The 24904-nt window shown below is 38.4% G+C and overlaps 1 protein-coding gene across 1 annotated transcript in view; it reads right to left on the bottom strand.

The window, feature by feature from the left end:
* DNAH10 (dynein axonemal heavy chain 10) overlaps positions 1-24904 on the bottom strand; it is a 57494-nt gene that overhangs the window by 17597 nt on the left and 14993 nt on the right. The window contains 39 exon segments of the mRNA XM_041126128.1: positions 491-652; positions 1300-1497; positions 1875-1914; positions 1916-1956; positions 2755-2958; positions 3912-4083; positions 4756-4944; positions 5246-5413; positions 6486-6579; positions 6953-7125; positions 7789-8049; positions 8580-8732; positions 9142-9287; positions 10218-10337; positions 10817-11033; positions 11346-11480; positions 12004-12126; positions 12255-12390; positions 12699-12857; positions 13026-13144; positions 13314-13505; positions 14376-14522; positions 14632-14820; positions 15385-15537; positions 15944-16078; positions 16371-16554; positions 16649-16918; positions 17417-17640; positions 18168-18401; positions 19197-19319; positions 19422-19655; positions 20093-20249; positions 20555-20766; positions 21442-21620; positions 21851-21953; positions 22026-22142; positions 22475-22633; positions 22784-23257; positions 24457-24613. Coding sequence (XP_040982062.1) covers positions 491-652; positions 1300-1497; positions 1875-1914; positions 1916-1956; positions 2755-2958; positions 3912-4083; positions 4756-4944; positions 5246-5413; positions 6486-6579; positions 6953-7125; positions 7789-8049; positions 8580-8732; positions 9142-9287; positions 10218-10337; positions 10817-11033; positions 11346-11480; positions 12004-12126; positions 12255-12390; positions 12699-12857; positions 13026-13144; positions 13314-13505; positions 14376-14522; positions 14632-14820; positions 15385-15537; positions 15944-16078; positions 16371-16554; positions 16649-16918; positions 17417-17640; positions 18168-18401; positions 19197-19319; positions 19422-19655; positions 20093-20249; positions 20555-20766; positions 21442-21620; positions 21851-21953; positions 22026-22142; positions 22475-22633; positions 22784-23257; positions 24457-24613 — 6653 coding nt within the window.

The following is a 24904-nucleotide window of genomic DNA, read 5'->3' as shown; positions in this document are numbered from 1 at the left end:
ATATACTGATATAGATTTGCTCTTGGCTGACAATCAGAAATTACCATCAACTCAGTACCTTTATGTTGCCAATGTTTACAGTTCCATCACCAGGTTAGGAACACTGTTACTGTTCCACAAAACAGCACACATAATCTCTTTTCCTCCCATGCTTCCCTCTGTTTTTCCTCTAATAGTAATTTTCTGAATCAGAAGGTCCCTTTCTTGCTAATGCCTCTTTCCCACATTATGCCCTACACCTTGGAAAGGGAAGACAAGGGCAGGTGAACACAGTATCAAGTTGTGTGAAGTACTATAGGTCAAATACATAGCAAAGGTGGCAATCTGGGCAAGATAGGGCACCTACTCTTCTAGCATGACATCATTAGATCAGCACAGATGGAACAAGAGGGTTACCTCTAGAAGCAGCTGGAGCTCTTAGAGGGTCTTCCAACCTATATGTGAGCCTTGCTTAGCCTGTGGGACACTTCAGTAGTTGTAAACTACCTACCTACTTCTGTGTTTGCTGAAATCTCTTGTAACAAAGCCTCACAAGCAGCTGATTTTTCTGCTAGCACAACCTTTTGCTCAGCAAGTTTCTTGTTCAGCTCAACCAGCTGTATACTAGCTTCCTTCAGTTTAACTAAGCCCCCATCCAACCGTTTACATTGTGCTAGGTAGAAAAAAAGGGAGAAATGTTAGTGATTCATTGATTGTGTACTATCACACAGCAGCAGACAATCTCACAGAAGGTAAATATGCTTATAAGTGCACTTTGCAGCAAGGCAACCTCGGTTATGAAAGGAAAAGGTCTGTGAGAGATTTCTCCTTTCCTAAGCCTCCCACCCAAGATGGTGTTAATGTCACTTGAGCTGTCACATAGTGGCCCTGTGCCACAACTTGCTTTCCATATTACATTGTTTATGTTTTATTCTCTTTACATATTTCGGTGCCCACTGAAGTATGAATAAGAATTGCTGCTTGAGGCAGAATGTCAAACCTTGAGCTAGGCTGAGTTGGTATTAGATGTAATCAGACTCTTCCCCAAGCAAAGTGTCTGGTTTGGAGATTTTGGCTCAGGTTCATGCACAAAAGAATTTGAGGAGAGCCCACCATTTGACAGACAGACTGAACATTCACATGTGGCCAGGATATTGGTCCAATGTCAAAACCAGATGCCAGCACAGCATTTGAGATAGTACTGATAAAATGTTTTTTGCATAATGGGGGTAACACGTGGGATTCTCACCACAACTTTTTCTTCTTTTAAAAATATTTAAATCACTTTTTAATAAGTAAAAAACATCTACATAGCCTTACCTAAAATGAACTCGTTTTTCTCCTCCAGCAATTTTGAGTAAGTATGGATAAAATCAAGGTAATTCTTTGGTGTAACATGGTTTCTACGTCTCAGTTTCTGCAGAAATCTCTTGCTGAAATCCCCTACAGATTCATGCACCATGACCATGTGCTCAATCACTGACTTGGAGCTCTCTGATGGGATGCGTGTGCTATTTCCTAAAATTGGGCAGAAGAAATGACAAATTCATAGGTTTCAGGTTTTTTTAAGAGTATGCCAATTACCATCTTTCTTACGTACATCTAAGCCAGGCACAAAAAAAGTCTGCTTTCTGGGGCAAAAAGCAAGATGGTGTGCAGGCCACATTGTCCACAGAGTTGGGAACTTGAATTTCAGCAATTTTTTAACTCTATTTGAGTAAGAAACTTCTATCCAAAAACATTTTTTGACTGGGATTTTGCATAAACCATTTAGGCTCAGGGTAAAAAGCACAATGGGAAATCAAATTAGACATCTATAGTAACTGCAAAGTAAAGAATATATTTCTTAGGCTATCCCAAGGGTTAATAGGTTAAAATACTGACTTTTTACATACCAACAAAGGATTGTGCAACTGCATACAAGGCCTGGGGGGGGCCAGGGCAAGAACCAGTCAATACCAGTGTTGTTGACAAGACCTTAAAATAAAAGGATAGTGTTATCTGAAAAATTCCTTTGTAAAACTAGACCCTAACCTGCCAGGCAGTCCCGTGCTTAACTTTATTTGCATCAATAATCTGCAGGATCTGTCTTATTTGACTCCTGCTTAGCAACAAAATTTACCACAAAGTCAATATTTCCATTTTAATAGTAAACAATCAACTTTGCACCTGTGCCCTGCTAACCCCATTGTACTATCCTTTAGGCTGTATCATTCTACAGCATGCAATCAAGAGCTGCAACAAGGTATTTTAATGCCTGGATTAGGATTCCCACCCATAACTCTTTGACATGTCTCTCCAGTCTCCCAGGACTCCTTTCAGCCACCTGCTGAAGCACAGGATTCACCAGGCTCAGGTGTTTTTCTCTCGGTGGGTGTCCCTCTCACCATGCCCTTTTTTTGGCTTTGGGTACAAAAATGTTTCTCTTAGCACCGTCCTAGTTTTGTAATGATTTAATACCACACATTCTTCTGTAAACTACAGAAGAGAGGCTGCAGACATAGGCAGTATATTTCCAGTTCAGTGAGGATGACCAATTGATTTCTAGCTGTTCGGCTGGAAAATGAACTGATCTGGTAAATGCTAATCAATAATACTCACTGATACGTGGTAATTAACTGGAAAAAAAAATCATGCACTGCAGATCCTTAATCATGAAACCTGCTCTGCTTAGCTTTAGCTGCCAGGCATCTCTGAGTATCCACTGGAGATTTTCTCTTGCCTGCAAACCTGTATTTCGCAGGGAAGGGACTAAGCAGTGTGTACAGTTGATACCTGGGAAATTTCTGCACCACGTTCTCAGACTTTCCCCAACTGGGGACATTCCCAGGACAATGTGAAGGTTGCTTGCACATTTGTTTACAAAATATTGCCAGACACTCTCTTTAGCTGGGTTCATGCCAGCTTTAGTAGCTTCATCTCCGATCTGACTTAGTATGGTGTCTTTTTCATCATCTGGAAAAAGGGCTGGCACCATTCCTGTAACATAAGGACAGAAGAATGCTAGTGAGAACAACGAGTAAGAGAAAACCATATGGCTGGGGATAGGGCAGATGAGAAACCAGAGTCACAAATTTTAAACCTAGTTCTGCAAAAATGATTCTGGGTAGTTTTGAATGAACCTATTAATCTCTCTATGCTTCTCCTCCTCTCCCCCAGCCCCCATGGAAAATAGAGAGGGAGTACTTAGGACAATGCAACGGGATTTAGAGGAATAATTAATTCTTTTGGGGGGGGGGCTTCAGCAACACATACAAAATGTCACAGCAACATGAAGTGCTTTTAAATTTGCAAAGAAAATATTCATTAGTGTCTACAAACCATCAGTTCACATTTTCATTCTCTCAATCACATGGCAAATATTGCATAAGTTACCTAATGACAGCCATAAGCAGACCAGGAACAGAGAAAACTAGACCAAGGAAAGGGATAAGATTTAACACATCTGATTTCAAATCAGACTGTGTAGGAACTTCTATAAGAAGGGGTGGTCACACAGTGCCAGCTGCTGCTCATTTTCAGCTGCTGCATACACTGAAAGATACTAAACTATATTTTAGGACATATATATATATAAGCAGTTGCTGCAGTTCAGGTGAATGCTATTCAAAAGCCAATGGGACAAAAGATGGGTTTGTGGCCAAATGCAGCTGAAGTTACACCTCAGTCTTGGAAGAAATCTGAGACTCCTGCAACATCACAATCAGCATGAATTAACACTATAGCCTTCCCAGACACATATAAATGACTGTAAGAAGATGCCAAAAAGCCATTATTAAGGCCAAGATCATTTCAGGTAGTACTGAAAGGTTTAACTAACTAAAGCAGCAAAGGACACAGGGTGAAACAGTAATAGCTGTATTAAGGGTACACTTGAGATTATGAGTCACAAATAGATACTGATTGGGAGTAATTGAGGCTGCCCATGCCACCTGAAGTTAACATGTTGTTGATGAGTTCGAGGAAACTCTCTTCTGCTACATGGGCATCTGTAAACAAGAAGACCATTGACTTGTTCTCAATACCCAGCTTCAGGTACAAATTCTTCAAATCTTCTCGGAAATTATTTTCTCCGTATCCTCGACTCAAGATGATCTCAAATACCTAAGGATGCAAACATATACTGAGAAGACACAGATGGACCCAAGACATGATGCTAAGTATGAATTTCAATTAGACTGGATCAAGGGTTTTGGTTTGGCCCCTATCATCAGTAAATGTGTAAGTATCAAAAAAATTATGCACTACATTCTTTTTAAAAATTACATTTGTACAACCCTGCAGGATTGCATTGTCAAAATTGCTTTGTGTTTTTCCTCTTTTTTCTTCCCTTCCAAGCCTCTGTAAGAGACTGAAAGTACCTTTAAGAGAAGAACATTTCCTATCTGAAATATTACAGTATCAATCACAACAAAGTTTCTCAAGCAGCATTGGAATGCTGCTGTAATACAGATAAGTAACAAAAGCAGTAGTTAGGGACTATTAGTTGTTCTATGCCAAACCTATCCTTGTTCTCTGTCCCCAGTGCCAAAACCCAGATTCAGGCACTGACAACTTCCTGCCCAGATCACCCACGGTCATCATCTTAGACCTCCTGGCAATCACCTCACCCTGGTTTTCTACCCACAGGGAAGAGATGCCAGCCCGATCTTATCTTGGCTGAAGTGAGTTCCCCCCACCCTTCCCACCCACCCACATCCACCCTGCCAAATTTAATCCTGACCACAATATTGCTTTCCTTGTCTTCTTTCAGTGCAAAGATGCAGGGTCACTAACCTCATATCTAGCTGTATAGGCAGCCAGTCTCGTTAGAGACTGTTTTCCTGACCCTCCCACTCCTACAAGCAGGGCATGCCCATGATCCATCCGTATGATGCGATGTACATGGATTAAGTGCTCCAAAGCATCATCAAAAAGAACCAGGTTCATTTTAGTATTAACTTCATTATATTCCTCCAAAATCTCCTGCAGAGGAAGGTGGACAGAATGTTACTAGGAGACCAATGAAACAATTAATAAAATAACAACCCATTTAGCAGCATTATTCCTTTCCCCTCCCTCAGGGAAAATAAACTATTGGAAAAAACTGCCAACCCTGTAGCTGATCCTCAATTTTCATTACTGCAGACCCCAAATGGGTAACAGTGCACATAAAATTCTAAGTGCACACAGAAAGAGAACAGATTTCCTACAGTTTGAGGCAGGCTACTGCCCATTCCTCTGACAGAGTCAGAATCAGGCACAGTTCCAAGCTGATGCACACTACCTGAAAGAGAGCTTTTGCTGCATCATAGTCTTGGATATCTTCATAAATACGAGGTTCTCCTTCACTCAGTGCCATTCTGAAATCTCCAAAAAGAATAGGATCCCTCATGGCCTGCTCCAAGTCATCTCTGAAATTCTCTTCAATCAGGTTTTTTATATGACCTTGTACCTTCAAGGATATGAAATGAGTCAGGCAACACAACAAAGCAGACAATTCTAAATCCAGTAACACTTAGAAGGGTGATAATACAGATTCTTGCTGAAATACTGACTGATTTCAAGGGGATACTTATGTCACTAGAAGATCCAAAGACCACAGCCTCCTATTGTGCTCTATGTATGATCTAAAATGATCCAATAGGCAGTTCAAGAACCATTCAAGCCAATGGACTGCAGAAGTTTAAGACAGAAAAGGATAAGCCTGTTAAAAAAAATACCTTCTCATATATTGGTGTAAATATTATATTAATAAACCTTCCTCCTCAGCATTCACAGATGTCTTACCACTAAGATTTCTCACAAATATTTTAAGTCTGAATGAATGTACAAATACAGAAAAGTTGCGATACAATTATTCTGAGTTGTGAAAATGGAGCTGGAAATGTATCTTTGTATATCAGAGGAGAAAGTTTTAAGCAGAAAAATCTGAAGGCATCTTAATCTACCTCTTTTCATCTAAACAAGTTGCTTCGCAAGTTGCTTATATGTAAGTAAACTTTACCGCAATTCCTCCCCTAATCTCAAGGTGTAAAACTGGCATCACTCTCTCATGTTTTAAGATATAATTTGCAGCATTTTCTAGTTTGCATAACAGAAAAAACTGAATCCATTGTTTAAGGACTCAGTGCTCATCCTTCTTTTTCCTACTTGACTGTATAGTCACATTCTGATACAATCTTTCCTAAAGGAAAATACTACTTGAAGTGATTTCCTGAGTTTTCCCCTGCACTGCTCTCACACTTTGTCACCTGTGCCACTGCTAACCAATTTTCCTGGACAGGCAAACCAAGTGACACTTTCCATTCCTTCAGCAGATCTGCTCACTTAGTCTGCCATAGTCACTTTATTTTAGAAAAGAAAACTCCATGGGACATGATTTAAATTAATAGAGCAACACAGAGGTTAGACAAGTCTGCAGTCTGACTGCAAGACCTGAGTGCAACAGTTGGTAATGTTGCTGTTACAAATTAGTTGCCATAGTTATAGTCAGTGACTACTAAAAATTGAAAGAAATTACTCACCAATGCTTTGTCTGCTTCATTAATCAGCCTGTCATGGAAAACCCTCAGGCACTCATTTCTCCAAACTCTCACCATCTGGGTCACTGTTTGAAACCTGAATTAACATCAAAATATCAGACTGCACCAAATGATCTGCCATGATTCTTAAGGCCATATGGTTAATAACACTGACCAAATTCTAGATTGACTTTTTTTACTCTTTTGGGGTTTTTTCTTTTCATAGTAACTGATTTGCTTGAATTTTTACCCCTGGATATCTTATTTAAGAAAGACTAATGCATCATTGTTTGTCATCAAGAGTAAGATCACAGTTTACGATGTTCCTGAACATTTTCTCATTATGGTGAAGATTTAATGAAAAATGACCAAATGTGACTGATTTCATGTACCAAATCACATCATCTTCACCTAGATTCATCCACTATAAATAGGTGTAGGACCGCTGAAGACAATTTTTCTATTCTTACCTCTCTGGAGTTGTAAGAACAAGTCCATTATAGACCCTGGAAAGATCCCGCAGGTTAAAAATGTAATGGAACTTGGAAGGAGTAGGGGGTAGGTCACAAATAATCCTTTTATAAAGCTCCAAAGTACACACAGTAATCTTGTCAGAGATGGTTGATATAGACTCATTAAACATCTGCAAACACGAGAAAGAAGCATTTTCATGAGACTGCCCAGAGAGAACTCAATGCTATTAAACATACTCTGCTTTCCAGTTTTTTTGGTATATTTCAAATAACTGAGGACAAACATTTTCAGAAATTCATATTCCTCCGTAGTATGAATATTGTGCAGTTAAATGTTTTTGGCAGGCCCCAGCTTCACTCCTGAGCTTGCACAGTGCTGAAGATAACATCAAACTCCATGACTGGAATTTCCACAGCACTTCTATAGCAGAAAAGATAAACTGCTCTTTTCTTACATAATGTTCCAGGTTACTTGCTAGTAATACAATCTACTGCATTATATTAAGTTTTTCAGTGTCATTCAGGAAAGACTTTGCTGACCTTTGGGTATTTGGTTACAGGAACTATAACCAAATCATTCACAGGTTTCAACCTATGAAAAGCACCAGGTTTATAAATTATCTGCTGACTTAAATGTTTACACATTACTCAAGAATTTATCAAAACTGTGTAACCCAATGAGAAAGAGAAGAGGAAGGGAAAGGTTTGCACAAGGTTCTAAATATAAGAAAGCCTGATAACAGAAGATTTCAGGTCTTGTGATAACACAGAAATAAATGCCTATTTAAAAATAATAAACCTGTTGAGCAATCCTTTAGAAACAGTGAAATTACCGCAGTGTGGCCTTTCAGGATGGAGGCATAGATCAAATTCAGTGATTGCTCAGAAGGAAAAGGTATGTTAAAAACACTGAAGAGTGAGATGAACCTAGGGTCAACTTCATTCCGACCTCCTCCAGCTTTCCCCATGGCAGCAATAAAATCCAGGTCTCGAAGAAGTTTACAGTTCATCTCCTTACCACGGTTGTACAAGAAACCTTTTTCTAGCAGCAGCTTCAACAGGGCAATGGGTTGCTGTGTGCCATACTCATCAACCTTCGTAATACAAAAGAGTCAAGATATTTAGAGCACAGTACATCAGCATGCCAATTACTGCTATAAATGTGGAAATATTGTGCTCCATACTCAGGCAAACATTATAAGGACTTTGTAAAGCTCTAGCACCAATTGTGAACATTCATTCCAATGTCTCCTATGGGAAAAGCATCTCTTCTCTGAGATAAACTAAATGCATACATACTCTTTTGCCCCATTTGTAAAGAGAAGGGGATGGTTTCTACAATACATAACCTGCAGGCAATATCAGGCCACAGAAACATTATTTTAATGGCATAAAGAAATGATCCAACAGCATCTCTTTTATATATAGGACAAATACCGTAACAGACAGAAACACCCCTTACTGCACACAACTCCAATGCTTCTGAAGATCCTAAACTGAAATCCAGTTATGTACTTACTATGAATCTCCTTGACTTGTGATTCATTGGATCTGTGTATGAAGGGACCACATCAGTGCCACCCCAAATGTTTCTATACTACCTTGCAAACTATTGGCAGCTTACCCTTGGCATATTCATATCATCCATGAAAACAATCAGACGTTTTCCCATAGGAGGGCCATAAGTGTCTTTAGTTCGTTTCTCTACATTTGTCTCTAGGTTTCTCTGAATGTCCATTGATGTTGTACGAGAAGAAAAGTTAATCACTAGCAGCAGCTGCGAAGGGGAGGAAATGGATAGGAATGGATTTTTACCTGTTCTTTTTTTTAACTAGAGCATTCAAAAAATATTCTTTATATTAGACTGTCAGACATACAGGAAACACTTCTCTGGCCCATTTTTTCACTTGAATTACAGATGACAAAGAAAAGTAATCCCATTCTTAGCACTTTGACACTACATATTTACTTCATAAAATTGAATCTGTACATGGTAGAACAAAACAAAACATCTTTGATCCTGAAGGATTCTCAAACCATTCACACACGTTGGGTCTGCAGCTTGCAGTCACATTACTAAAGTCAATATTACTACCCACAGACTCAGGCTTCACAATGCAAATTTAACACAAGGACAAAGAATGAAAATGCAGCTTTACAAACAAGGCAAAATGCCTCATACATACATTAAGCTCTTTGTTCAGATTGTTTAGGAAGTTTTGTGTAGTTGCTGTTTTAGATGTACCCGATTCACCTACAAGAACAACTGGGCGTTTTATTTTTACCATCTGTTCTAGCAACCAAGTAGTGCGTGTTGTATCCACTGTAGGCACTGAAAAAGATCATGAATATGATAGCAGGTTAAATTAAAATGCAGTACAGCCGGGGGATTTATATTTATAGAATACTGCTGGATCAGACTCTCAAGGTATTAACATGCAGTTGCACAAAGACGTAATCTGAAATATCAACTCATTGACAATGTTGAAAGAAAAATTTAATTGCTCAACTGTCTCTTTTCAGGTTTTATCACTGGCATCTTTTCTCCTTGTAGATACATTAAAAAAGAAGTTATCTTCCATATAGGAGTGTCATGGACTGGTTAAGCTCCATTTAATCCCTATTTCAGGGATATAATCAGGATTTATTTGGATGATAAGCATTTTCCCAGAACTCTACAAAGATTAATTTTTTTCTATGTCAATAGCCTGCCATTAGGAGCAACTTTAGAGATCATATAATTATCTCTTGTGCCAGTGAAGTTAACCTGCGCTTGCTGAAGTATTACTATAAAGTAACCTGCCTTAATTTGTCCTTAACTATGAAAAGCACCTGTCACCATTATACAGTGCTTGGAGTAACAACCAATAACGGCCTTAAGAATGTAATTTTTATCTACCAAGTACCTGAACCATGAAGCTGACATTTTTCCTCGAGTTTCTGGTAGAGCAGACTGTGAATCTTCTGTTATTCTGGCTTATAAAAGGCATTGTTAGCTCCTAGTAAGCCTTATTATCTGAAACAAGCTTTTCATCCTTTCCTCATTTCTTTATTACACAGTGCTGTAAATATCAACTCTAATCCTGCTAAACTACTATGACAAGAACATTAAAGAAATTGATTTGTGCCATCACAAGAAACTGAACCTGAGTGGATGACCTTCAGTACAGAAAAACAACAACTCATGTTAAGTGCCATGCACTCAGGGGTGGCACATTATAAATTAAAGGCATATCATCACCGTATTTTATCTTACACTCACCTAAAATGTCAAGAAATTTCACTTGAGGCTTATGGATATATTCAGGAACAAGTTTCATCCAAGGTACCCACTTTTTTTGAAATCCATCAAAATGAAAGTCATACAAAGTTGGCAGCTGACCTGCAAACCATTAAGCAACTGGAGTTTTTCTAGGACACTGAAATATTTCATAAGAAAATAATCTGATTGAAGTAAAAGGGAAGGGTAAGATTCTGGACAAAGTTGGGCAACACGGTGCTCTGCTTAATTGTCATTTAACCCAGTAAGACACCAACCAAAATACTCCTAGTCCAGCACTTGGATCACACTACTGCTTTTTAAGCACCTTCCACTGGCTTTCCTTTCACATTTTAATTTTCCTTTCACTGTTTATCTCTTCAGCTTGGCATAGAACAGTACTGTTCTGTGAGGACAGACCAGTAGCTGAGAGTCATCTAACATCAGTATCTCTACGTGGTTTTCAGTAACAGTCCTTCAGAGAGCATGTTTTGCAGCCAGGATAGCTAGTTGGAAGGAAGAACAATGTTCTGCCTTCGTGGAAACTAACACTTTTCTAACACAATCAATGGGATTCAGACTAAATTATGACAAGATCCTACCTGGCAGCTCCCCTGGCTTAGCCAGGATGTTGTCATCATGAACAGTAGACATGCAGGAAAGACGTTTAACATTTTCATCAAATTTAATTCTCCCAGCTTCAAGAAGAGCAGCACCTAAGGAGGAATACAAAGCTTCCAAGAAGAAACACTCCAGAACATCAGGATCATCAGGCTGTACCACAACTAGAGCTTCCAACATCACAGTCAACTGCACCACCTGTGGTAAAGCAAGACAAAACTGTAAATAGAATTGCCATTCAGATGCATGAAAACTCTTAATGTTTTCAGCTGTTTGAGTGTTTGCTGATCTTTTGTCCTTACAGGTGTATCTACTGATATGCGTTTAATGACAGGAGAAGAGCATTGTTAGGAACGGATTGTTTCTTTTGTCTTTTGGTGCTCATCCCTAGCAAACTGACCTTTCAGCACCGACTCTACTCCTGTGCATTCTTTGGGAGGTTTTTACTCTCTCCATCGTTCCATTTCTCTTTTTAGATAAACTTTTTCAACCTTTATCTCTATTTCTTACCATATTTAAATCTGTTTGAGGAACAATGGTCTTCAGCCTTTCTCCATGTCTGCCATTCACAATTCCCTCTACAATCATATCAATAAGGCAGGGCACATATTTTTGAAAGAGACGATTCAATTCAATTCTCTCTTGCTGAGGAATGAAAAAGACAATAATTCAGCACACAGAAACCTGGAAAGCCGATTTTTGACAACAGAGCTTCCCATCAATACCTGGCTGACCAAGTATGATTGTTCTTGAATGAATCACTTCTACCAAAGACAGGGTACACTCACGTGAAGAAATGTGACACTGTTGTATGGACTGGGTTTTCAGCAGGTGAGGATCTGCATTCATCAGGTGCTAGCAACTAAATTGTCTTACTCCAACTCTCTGTGGACCTGAGTTTTTAATCTAAATGTAAGAAACAAGGACCTAAGCAATCTCACTGTTAAATCTTTGGAGATCAGGTAAAATGATTTCTTGGTTCTTCACTTCTCAGAAACAACCAGAAGTTAGAAAAGCTGAGAACTCTCTTTAGTCCTCTACTGCAAGCCTAGTGATTAGATCTGTTGTCAGAAAATCAGACTGCCTTTACGAAGTGTTTTTTTTTTACAGCTGTCTACGGTTCAGTATTAAATACACATACTCTCTGAACAAATGCAGAAATTCCCACCTCATTTCCTCTTTCTTGGACCCACTTCTGCCAGTAGGGCTTATATTTCAGATTTTTAGGATCTACAAAGACCATTCCACAGCGGGATACCGTGGCAGGAGATGCATACTGTAAGTCACCAACCTATAAAATAATCACACAAGATAATCATACACTTAAACAAAGAACAGCCACAGTAACTGCTTTTCAGGCTTTGTAGACCCATCTGTATCTAACCTTTCCCATTTATTAACAGTACAGTCATTACTTACCTCAAACAACAAAGCACAGTGCGACTGAAGTCTAATCCGCTCCCCATTTGCCAGGGTCAATAACTTGTTGTCATCCATGACAGAATTCATGTTTTCAACCCAGAGAGCATCCACATCTCCATCAAACAGAATGTACCTGTGGATACAGGAGCCAAGGGGCACTGACTAATCTCTGATTTTACTAACATATTTCAGAATTCAGGTGTGCCATCAATGGTGTCAATGTCAGTCCAGGTGTTTTGAAGCCTCCCATTCATTTTTTATAATTGCATAGTTTCCATCCATCTCACTGAGGCTAGAAACTCACAGAAGACAGAAAGACCCCTAGACACTTTCTATTTATTTAGCATTTGTTTTTTAAACAGTGCAGTATCAAATATTAAAAAAAAAAATGATGTAAAACTCAGTATCTAAAAATCATCACAATGATTTCTAGCTGTCTACCTTCGCTCTTTCTTGTCAGTAGGCCTGTTGATGTCCCGAAAAATGTTTGACAGGACTCCATCTGTCCAGTCTCGTGTGGTAGGGTCAAGGATCCCATAAAGCTCAATCACACTCATAGCTTTAGGGTTCAGTGTGTAAAGCTTTGTCAATAATCCCAGCCTAAAGATACAGCAAGAAAAGCAATATTAAAATGACACAATACCATCTCATGTTAACCCAAGCAAATATTATGATCAGCTATTGATCCTGTCATGACTACACAAGGCTGAATAATGCAGTCTATGCCATTTTACAACCTGATTTCCATGCATCAAACTCTATACTCACTTATTTTGGGCCTGGCACAAAGCATTAATGACAACTGACTTGCCACCTCCAGTAGGTCCAACTACCATTGTAGTGTGACGAGTTAACATTGTCTCATACATCTGAACTACTTTATCCACCTGAAAAATAAATATTGATTCCATAGACTGCTGCCCATAATTCTTCTATGGACAAGATCAGCAGCTGGTCTATATCAGCTAAGCTTTCCTGGAGCCACTCTAGACTGCAGAAATGCACATCCAGCCTAATGTTTACAACAAAAACTCAAGCAATTAACATTTTTTATACCTGGACTGGTAAAACAATATAACCCCCTTCTTCCAGCACTTGTTCTACAGCATCATTAAAGTTAGGGTAGTGGACACGAGGGCAATCCAGGCCAGGAAACAGGTCAGAGATTAAGCCAAGGAAGAGAGGTACATCTTCAAACACAAATTTAGGAAGATTCATGTCTCGTAGAGCTCTCATCAGTACAACTTCCTAGACAAAACATAGCAGAATCAATCTTTACCAAATAGCTAACCAATTATCTAGTATGTAGTAATTTCAAACCTCTAAAAACTATTGCCTGATTACTTCAGTACAGCTTTGAGAGTTTTCTTGGCATCAGTTACTAGTGGAAACAAAGGTTACTTATAAGGATTAAGCAGACCAATAGCTAAGAATAATACACTGCCTTTTTCTACCATGTTAACCAAATGCCAAATGGCTGGAGTGGCCCACACCACAGCTTCCCTGATTTGATCATAAAATAACCAACTGTTTTACGAACATACCCAAGTTCTGTAGTCCCCTTGAGAGCATCAGTTAGACCCCAACTTCCTGCCAACCTGCAATGTGCATCTGTACATAACTTCACAGGAGAGTTTCATTCAGCTGTCTCCAAGTTTTTAAGAAAAAATTTGAATAAGAATTTCGCTAGGCAACTGGGTATCACAACCGTACATATAGCAATAAAAAATAGGTGTAAAAGAAAGCCATAAAAAGCAATGCAGTATTGAAAAACTTTCATTGAGCTACACAATTAACAACTGCATGACTGGAGCACTCACTGTTCAAAAAACAGCTTTCACTATTCATCCAGAGACATTCATCTGGCTATTTGCATCCTGGACTTAACAAGAAGTAAAATACCTCATTTTCTATAGATTTCCGTACTTTGACCGGAGCTCTGATGGTAACTTGCTGGCAGAGCGCATGATGAAACTCAGTAAGAACAAAGTGAAATAATAAGACAAATAACACCAGTGCTCCTATTTCCAATGCAGACAAACTACAGCAGATGTGTAAACACATCCTCTTCCTAATGAAAAAGATTATCTGCTCAGGGTAACTAAGTAGCAAATCTACCTCACTGAGGTCTGCTGATCCTCTTTTCAGTTCTCCAGCCATCACCAACACTGACTTAAGGGCCCGCAGTCCAAAATCATAATGATGTTGTTTAGAAAGCTGTTCCTTTGCCAGCTTGTATAGCACTGTCATCTTTTTGGCAAGAATCTGTTTGAGATTTAAGTTAGAGAATCACAAATGTATAAGTCGCAGCCGAACACTGGCCATGCATACATAGGTGTGTACATAAGTATGGGTAGCAATAAGATTTTCTTACCTTTGCCATAAGGAACCCTTCAGAAAAGAGCATGATTTCACAGATTTGCTGAAGATCTGGTACAATTACAACCACAGGCCTGAACAAAGCTTTGACAGACTCAGGGAGCTCAGTCCGACCAGCATAACCAGGATTCATCGTAATAAAAATGCCCATACGGCTATCAAGGGTAATTTCCTGTCCTTCAAACTAAAAGCATAAGAAAACATTAGAACAATGTGTATTTGGAATTGAAATAAGTAGCACTATTTGCTCAAAGAGAAAACCAGCAATACTGGGGCACCTACTTAAGACAACATGTTAAAATATTTACCTTTAGATAGTCATCCAGATATATTCATCCCACTGTTTGTATCTTGGATATAAACATCAAGACATTTCACACTTATCAAATTTTCTGTCTGAGGGTTTTGAATTCCAATAAACATCAGTAAATAAAGCCTCACAATCCACATCAACTTAAGTTACTCCTCTTCCTAATTACTACTACAGTATTATCCCATTTACTTACTATTATCCTATTTAGCTTACTATTATCCCACTTCACAAAGGAAGAACCTAGCAAAGGATTAGGAAATCAGCAAGGATTTAACATCTCTGAAACAGAGAGTATATACTCTAGAGTTTGAAATGTTCAGCACAAATGAATTACAGAAGAAGCAGCCCTTTGATCTAATGATGGGGTCTAACCCTGAATCTTGGCCTCAAGAACAAGATCAGCCTTCACAATTACTCTTTTTTTTTAATGTTTACCTGAAATGTTTTCAACTGATTCATTAAAGCATTTCGAATAGTTTGAATCTGAGAAGAAATGACTGAAAGCACAGAAGCATCGATACGATTGAATTCATCAAAGCATCCCCATGCTCCACACTGGGCGAGACCAGAGAAAATTTTACCAACTGCCTAACAAGAAGAAGAAAAAATTCTCAGCAATGAATATATAAAACATTCAGCATCAACAAACTTTGGAGTACACTAAAACTCTTAATGACTGGGTAAAACCTCTGGATATTTATATATGCAGGAGCTAGCAATCAGTCATAAGGTCTTGCAATAATTACTTGCCAAGCGCAGATTGCCTATGATGAGCTTATACACATATCATCTAGTCATTGCTCCCCTGCTTGAAAGTACCTGAAATTCCTTCAGGAATTTATTCAAAATAGACATTTCTTACTGTATTTCATTATCAACCTGGTATCTCTAAGGGAGGTACTTATGCAGATGTTCAGAATATGTCCTTATCCTGGGCAGTGAAAAAGAGCAGTAACTGGAACTTTATCAGAGAACACAGATCTTTAACTCTTACTTTGAAATCCATGCCTTCTCCACAGTTTGTCACTACACACAGCAAGCCCAGTGCTTTGGCCAGATCCTTGGTTGTTTCCGTTTTCCCTGTACCTGCTGGCCCTGCTGGTGCTCCTCCCAAAAACATTGATAAAGCCTTTGGAGACAGACCAAAAAGCAAAGCAAAGCTTGGATTACATTTATATTAGGTTAGTAGCAAAATCACAAGTGAACCCTTGGGTACAAAAAGCCTTAAATTTTTTCTGTGAATTCATTCTATATTATCTTTGATGCAATCAGGTTAGAAGGACATCACAACTGGTTTCAAACATACTAGCCTCAGAATTGGCATCTAGAAGATAACAGAAAGTGGCAATAAAACAATTATGTGATTGCCTGGAAGTGTATTTTAAAAGGGTTTGTTAGTAAAAATCTCCTTGAACATATACCTGTGTGAGTGTAAGATAAATACGATCTGTAAGCGGGGTGATCACAAGACGTCCATTCAAACCCATATACTCATAACCATATGAAAATGTGCCTGTGCACTGCCGCACATTCAGTTCATCTGGCTCTCGGTCCCAGTAAAAACGCAGCTGGCTTTCCCATTCAAACTCCTGAGCCTGCAGAATGCTACACAAGACACACTTGCTCACATGAGGTAAAAGGATGAAAATAAAATTTATGCATTTGGTATTTTCTCAATAGGTTGGGGGGCAGCGTTTACCTGTCTCTTACGAATGTATCAACAATGTCTCTGGCATGAACATCAATAATGAGAACAGTGTTGTATTTTTTCCTGTCATTTTTGCTCAAAGGCATTGTAATGCGGGTAACGAGGTCATCAATTTGCTTATGCATTTTTTTAGCATAAAGTTTCATTGCCTGTTTTTCTCCCTTCTTCACTTTCCGAAAGACATCCTCTACCTCCCAAGTCCACCACACCTGATTAGCAGCCAGCACCATCATGCCTTGATAGAGTAACATCCAATCAACTCTATGGGAAATACACATAGTGAGGGAGTCTGAGTTATTGTTTATTCAAAGTAACTGAGCAGGACAGGAGAAAAAGAAAAAAAAAAGAAGTTCCTTCTATTTCTGCAACAACTGCAATATGAGCCAAACTCTACAGACTTGTACAGAATTCTGTCAAGGTATGCTGTAGTATTTCAAAAGCCTAGGAAATACTCTGATAGAAAAGCTGCCTATTCCATGTGTAAAGATTGCCAAGTGGAATTCATAGTGAGAAAAACATACTGTGCACACAACAGTAAAAATAAAAACTCAAGACTTAGGAAATTACATACGATAGATAAGACAATTTTTTCTGGTCAGTTAAAATACTCCATATGCATGTATTCATATCCCTCCACATACAGAAATACAGGCTAAATTGTGTAAACATTAAAAAATTAAGCCTTTATTTTTCTATATCGCTACAGGCTCATAATAGCGTATAAGGTATTTGTGTTATCCTTGACACTGATTGTTTCACCTGCTTCTATCTTCACAGTATCGAAAAATAGCTTCCTTAGTAAGGAGTCTGTTCGTTCGTCTCATTTCTGCTAGCACTGCTGTCATCCAGTTCTCCACTCTGCCTTCTGCAGCTACAGCCTGCCGGAACTCCATCACCTCCCCCTCAGCTGAAATCATGGCTGTTGCAATTTTCACATCACTATCACCGTCCTGAAACCTCAAGGAGGCTACGTTATCATACATCTGAAATGCACCAACAAAGAAACTCACTGGCATTTTAGAAACAAAGCTTCAGAGATTTAAGTGTATCTAGCCCCCATTTAATCTTGAAAGAAAACTTTCATGGACTCTAAAGAGAAAAGAACCTGACTCTAAGTAATCAAATACAAATGTTGATATATAGCTCAGCAGTCCAGCTGCAGAGTTAACAAACAGATGATCTGGCACAAATTACATTGATTTTTCTTTTCTAGAAAATAAAGATCTATCAGGAGCTACCGGAAGATTCTTTAATGACTGATCATTCTGGTGTATCTTGAATGTTCCTCTACCAACATTCCTCTACCGTAACTGCTACTGGCCAGTACGAGAGCCAGGAGAGACTATCAATCAGATTTGATTTGGTTATTCAGAGCTTCTTCAGGATGCTGCCAGGATGTTCTTTGTATGCAATAAACATTAGCGCACCCCTAACAGCATGTACAGTATAGTCTGTTAAACTTTTTAAAGCACCTAAAAGCAAAAGCACTGTGGAAAGCCAGACGTTGTACCTTTATCATGTGTTCCTGGACACAAAGTGGGTTACTGCTGCCAAGGATACTAAGCAACTCCTCATCAGATATAAAGAAAAATCTTGGGAAAGCATTTCGCTTGGAATCCAAATAATCATTCAAGCTTTTCTGACATTTCTCCAGCACATCATTTATATGATGGAGGTCTGACAGACGATTTGGGGCTTCACAGGATTTTTTTATTGTTGGTTCTTTTACAGTTTCATCCATTATCTACACAGGGAGAAAATAAAGTTTAGAAAATACTGAACAGCAATGGATTATACTAAATTATATTTAACTAGTGACAAAGCACACAAGGAGCACAAGCAGTATAGGTTCTTACAGAAGTGAACTAGACAAAGTTTTAAATATGGTTTCCTATTGCTGCAGTGCTGTATGAAAACATGAAGACAGTATGCTTTCAAAGCTGAGACCATCAAGATACTACTATAAAAGCAAGTGTAAGCAAGACAAGCCTGTATCCCAAGTCATGCAAGCATAAGCATGTACCTGACCTTGCTCCTGTATACAGTGGTACATCAAGTGAAGGACAAACACAGCATTTCAGAATCACAGTACTATCTCAATTTTGCAGATGGGAAAAAGAAAAGTAAGCCATATTCATACTGGGAGTATGTGTTCAGTATGGGAACAGTGGCATTATATCAGCAAAGCCTTTTTAGCATGTATGTAGCTCCTCAACCTATAGAAACACATTTAAGGTTCTTATTATCATGGTAAAGGTAAAAAGATGTATCCGATGAAAGGAAATGGGGATTCTGCCTGCCCAGTACTGCCAGCCAAGGGTCACACCTCTGCCCAGCTTAACTAAATCAGGAGAAGTCTTCTGTGTATGACAGATGTGAAGTAAAACACCAGAGTTCCTGGGTTCCCCAGTCTCATATTCAATTCATTATAACATACCATTCTCAGTGTTACAAATGACAAAGACTACAGCTAACTATGAAACTGGAAGCAAAATGCACTAAATAATTATGCTGATCACAAGTCAAGTCAGTTACTTGCCTTTTTAAACATCCTGTCTACGCTGTCAAATATTTTGGCTTCCTCTGGAAGCTGTGATCTGATATCTCCACCAATAAAGATGCTCTCCAGGTACATCCATTTTCTCTGAACCACCATCCAGATCTAAGACACAAATGTTACCATCAAAGAAAAAAAAAATACAATTGAAAACCCTGATTATAAATAATAAACATTAATTATTCAGTTCAGCACTTCCCTGCCTACCTCAATTACTTCACCAATCAATGACAGAGTTTTTTCCCAGTGGTGAACAGTTGAAAGGAAAGGACCCACAAATCGACTGCTCAAAACACTCTGAAGATTGACACTGTTGTCATCAAGAATCTCTAAAATTTCATCTACAGATCCCAGAATAAAGCCTCGCTTCTCAGTGCCTTTGAAGTACATTTGTACAGTGAATTTCAGGTGTTCCCATGTTTCTGCTATTTCCTTCACACCCTGCATGTGAGCATAAAAAGGTGCATGTTTTAGTCTTCAAAAACTAGAGAGCTATAATCTTAGCATAAAAATTAAATCAATTAATTGAGCAAAATTTTTGCACAGATTTTCTAACTCTGGTTTATAAAGAATGGTCTATTTCAAAATATCATGATGGAAACAGAATGGATCCTTCTTCAGATCCTTTTTCCTAGGCCAAACTTGCTTATTGTAATAACAGATATCTAATATATTGCTGCCAAAGCCAAGAGAGCTAGGATTCTGTGCCATGTGGTAGCTTATTAACAGAACTATTGATCTTAGTTGCCATCAGTTACATCATGGCAGCTCCCTGAAGAGGGCCAAACCTGCTGTCATGCCAATATAAAAATCACAAATAAAACACAGACTGTTGTCATCTATGTCTTTTTAGTTTTATTATGTTTTTTTTACATTACCTTCTCAATGCTAAGTTCCTTAACAGCAGTTCCAACTATTTCACTGATAACATCTGAGTGTCTGTGAAGTTCCATAGCAAACATTTTCTCCAAAGTGAATGTTTCTGTTGTCATTTCAAAACTTGTTCCTGTTCTCTCCATAAGGTCTTGCCAATGCCTGTTTTAAATTGACACATCAACAATTCTACCAACCACCATGATACAGTAAAAATGAAAACAACTGTAATTTAATATATAATAATGAAACCATGTTTAGCACTCTACTATTTAAACAAGAACTAGTATTTTGAATACATAAAGTATCCTAGTCATCATAGTCACCTTGCATACTATTACACAAGTTCATTAAGTATTCAAGCTGCAGGACATGGTATGACCCCAGTAACAGAAATTAAAAGTTCTAACAAAACAAACAAAATCTTCCTATATATAGGAAATGGATTTAAATAAATCAAAGCAAACCTTTCTCTTAAAGCTTCATTTTTCAAATCAAGCAACAAAGGAATGGAGTCTTGAAATGCCTTCATTTCTGTTTCCAAGTGAAAGGCTACTGGCATATTGCGTACTTGTTTGGGCAGCTTTCGAAGGGCTTTAAGATATCCTTCGATTCCTTCCTGAAGAAGCTGGACATTGAGGTTTATCCAGAGTGTCTGAGACCATTCCTTTTTAGCTGCCTGGGAACAAGGTCATCAGGAGGAAAAAAACCATATTTCCTGTTAGTTCTGACCAAAAGAAAAAATCGTTCCACTACAGTAGGACCTAGAGACCACAGTCAGGATGCAGATGTAATTGTATTAACATTTTACAAACAGAGGAAGAGACAGGGTCATGTCCAAGACATATTCATAGCTGAACACAACCAGTTGTATAAGAAATAATCAAAAGGAAATATCGAGAACAGGAAAAGCATCCTTAAGAGCATACTTTACAGGGCATTTTAATTTTGGAAAAACAAAACTTATTAAAAAATAGTTAAGATCAATTAAAGCCTGAGATACCCATTGTCACCTGTACACATATTATATCCAAAAGTAATTCCACGGAAATGATCAGGAAACTTGTTCAGCAAAATGCCACCCAATAATTATTAGGGGGGTGGGAGGTCTGCTCCTATCTGATAAGAGTATGTGTTTGGTCCACTATGGAGGCATTGTTAGTCCTGTCCTAATACCATTAAAATCATTTCATAGTGATAGTCAATTACAGGTCGCAGCTTATTTCATGCAAAGGCTTAGAACAGAGTTGATAGTAACTACAGGACAATGCAGCCTCTTCTTCTCTCCCCCACCTTTTCTGTATGTATGTGCACAAATACGTGTGTGTCTGTGTATACACAGTGCAATACTTACTCTTTGTAATTCATAAATTTCATAGATCTGCTTTAGATTTTTCATATCATTCTGTGCTTTCATTAAGTCAGGGTACACTGTAACTGGCAAGTCAAAAAGTTTCTCAACACTGCCCAGTTCCTGACGATTTTTTTCCAGTTTTTCCACTTCTTTTTCAAAAATGGCCATGAGTTCCAATCCTGGGAAAGGAGAGGAGTTTTCTAAACAATCCCAGGGATCATGGCGAATAAATAAGACAGCATTTGCATATAGACTGTAGAAGTTATAGTACTAAAAATGTCACATTCCTGGTTGATCAGTTTGTATGTTAATAACAAAAGCACAATTTTCTTGTTTTACATAAAATGTGAAGAATTGTCCAAAGACTAATATTTTTAAGACATCACTTTACACACATTAATCCATTTACCTTTATCAAGATTTTCCCCAACAGCACCAGGCCCCTCAGTCATGAATTTATGGAAGAAATCTTCTATCTCTTTGCTGTAGTCCCCAATTTGTTGCTGTGTAATCTAAAGAGAACAGTGTTTAAATTGTTTTCCTTTCAATTTCTAATTTTTTTCAATATTAATTACAAATATTACCTTTGTGAATGTTCTTTTTATGCCTCCAAGGTTGCAATCAACTTCTGATGCTTCAAAGAAGAGAGTCTCCCACTTTTCCCTAATCTTGTCAGCCATCTCTTGCTCTTCTTTAGCTACCTAAATCAAAACAAGTAACATCTCTCACAAGAAATAATTAGTCACAAGAAAGAGGGGAATATGTGCTTACATTATAAATTTGCAAAACACAAAACCAGCATTGAAGTGATCTGAATCAGATTTAAACACATGCAACATGTCCATTTTAAAGTGGAGATACTGTTTTGAGAAGGGGATTTGGACTAGACTAGACAATCTCCAGATATCCCTTCTAACCTCAACAATACTGTGATTCTGTAAAATGTCTTAAAAGGAAAATATTTATTCATTCACATGTGAGGCATTTGTGCCCCTAGCTCAAATCTGAAATGTTTTATGAGACATGCACTTACTGGAATATTGTACATTGCAAGAGTTCGGTATCTCTCCCAGATGTCCAAGTATTTCAGTTCCACCTTGAAGGACATGCCTTTGATCTCCGCAATTGTGCCAAGGACAATTTTGAGATCTTCCAGGGAATCAGGAGGTCTCTTAAGACTCTGTGATAATCTCTGTAAAAAGTAAAAATAATTTCCAGAAGCAACATGGACAAAGCAATTAGGCAGAATTATAATGATGAGTCAAACACAAAACACAAGTAAATAACATGCAGGTTCATTTTCAGTTTATGTGAAAAGATAACACAAACTGAAAATACCTACCTGAATCTCCTCCTGAAGACTGAAGAGTTCCTCTCTTGCAGACTCATTAAGCAACTTTCCAAGTGAAATCACCCAGCCTTTAGCATTCTCCTGCACCGTGTAGGCTAAAGGAGACAGCTGAAGCCTGATAAATTGCTCATCTTTAATCAAGGGCTGTTGAGTCACTTCTTGAGCTACCTTCATATAGAACTGCAACTCTTCATCAAAGGTGATACAGGTAGGCTTTTCTGCAGCTAACCTCTCCATGACTGTGCCTTTGTCTAATTTCCACAGCAGGTGGTACCTCTTCCATTGGTTTGAATACTTACTGAGAGAAGCCATGAGTTTGTGGACATTCTGAGTGATGAGAACAGCCTGTTCAATTATCAGAGGGTTCTGGGAGACATCACTGTAAAAGCTGAAAGCTGATTCGTCTTCGTCAACATGCTGAGGAGGGCATTCAAGACATGTACCATGCATCCATCGTACAAAATGCTAGAGTTTTCAAGACAGGGTTGAAAAACAGTTACTTTGTAGAGAGTCATTTTAGTCAAACCATTCATAGAATCATAGAATCATGTAGGCTGGAAAAGACCTTTAAGGTCATTGAGTCCAACCATAAAGCTAACACTGCCAAGACCACCACTAAACCATGTCCGTAAGTGCCACATCTACATGTCTTTTAAATACCTCCAGGGATGGCGATTCAACCACTTCCCTGGGCAGCCTGTTCCAATGCTTGACAACCCTTTCTGTGAAGAAATTCACCATTATTTAGGAGACTATGTAGGAAGTGGTGTGAATGATTTCTCAAATCAAATGTTTTTCTGACAGCAAGAAAAGAGATTACATTTTCCCATAAATTTGAGAGAAGGGTTAATTTCATCCTAACAAAACCTTTCCGTGCATTACTTGGTCTGCTTTTAAAATCACCGCTGAGCAACAATGTAGCATGACACAGATAAATAGGTATTAGATCAAACAGGCTGGATGCAGCAGTGGAGCAGAACAGCAAATCTGAGCATAGGAAGCACACTTAATCTAAATTTATTCATTTCAGGCAACATCTGGAATCATTTCTCCATCAGCACAGGGCAGGCACACTGCCACAATATTTGGCTTCTTTTCTGGAAAGCAGTTCAATGTGAACATACTTGTGCAGGGAAATATTGCTACATCTTTGCCAGCAAGATAGATATTTTGTCTGCTGTAAACCCGCTGTCCTAGATGCGTCCTAGATGTCCTTCTCCCAACATTTTCTGAATACTTTTTCTGCAGCTTTTGAGGAGAGCTGTAACATAGAGAAGGCTACTCACATTCCTTATTCCACCAGCTTATTCATACATCAGAAAGCAACATCTGCAGTGCAATCTGAAGAGCATATCCTTCTGATGTATGCTGATTTATAGAACAAAATCATGTCCTTACACTGACAAAACTGCTGAAAAGTAACAAATAATTTTGCCTGAGTAAATTTCGCATGAAGCTTTATGGTGATTTTTTTCCTTTGTCATCAGTTTGTAAAATTAGGACAGTCTGTAAAATCAGAACAATGTACTGGATATTTTGATTTCAAGATAAAGCAATATGAATCTTCCCTTTGACATTTATGTTTGCCCAAACGTAAAGCAAGATTAATTCATTATAATCACAAGCAAACTCTGGCAACAAGTAAATCTTTATAAAAAAATCACCTTAGTGACCTCAACACAGTCTCGGATACATTGTACAGTCATCTTGTCAATCTCACTTGCATTAGGTTGCAAGATTATCTCAGGAATAGATAAAATAGCTTCTGTTTGGAACAGTGGCACATTTGCAAGAACAGCTGCATTAAAAGCCTGCAAATTCCTGGGAAAGGAAAAAAATCATGTTAAAGGTAGTAATAATCAGGTGCTGTCCCCCATGGAAATGCCCAACAGAGACTGCAATTATCAGGTATGTGCTTAGATATGTAAGCAGATCTGTCTGAAGTCAGTTACCACCGATTTCAGTTTGAAACACTGATGTGTATCAAAGCAAAATTGTCCCACTAATACTGATTTAATGCAAAAGCTTGACTAGCTAAAAGAAGCTATTGGAAGGAATGAATGGGGATACCCTGGTGCAAAAGGACCCTGAGACTATGGTCAACTCCACTGC

This window comes from Aquila chrysaetos, chromosome 9 (assembly GCF_900496995.4).
Source record: "Aquila chrysaetos chrysaetos chromosome 9, bAquChr1.4, whole genome shotgun sequence".
Lineage (NCBI taxonomy): Eukaryota > Metazoa > Chordata > Aves > Accipitriformes > Accipitridae > Aquila > Aquila chrysaetos.
The sequence above is the reverse complement of the archived record's forward strand: the minus strand, read 5'-3'. Positions and strand labels throughout refer to the sequence as shown.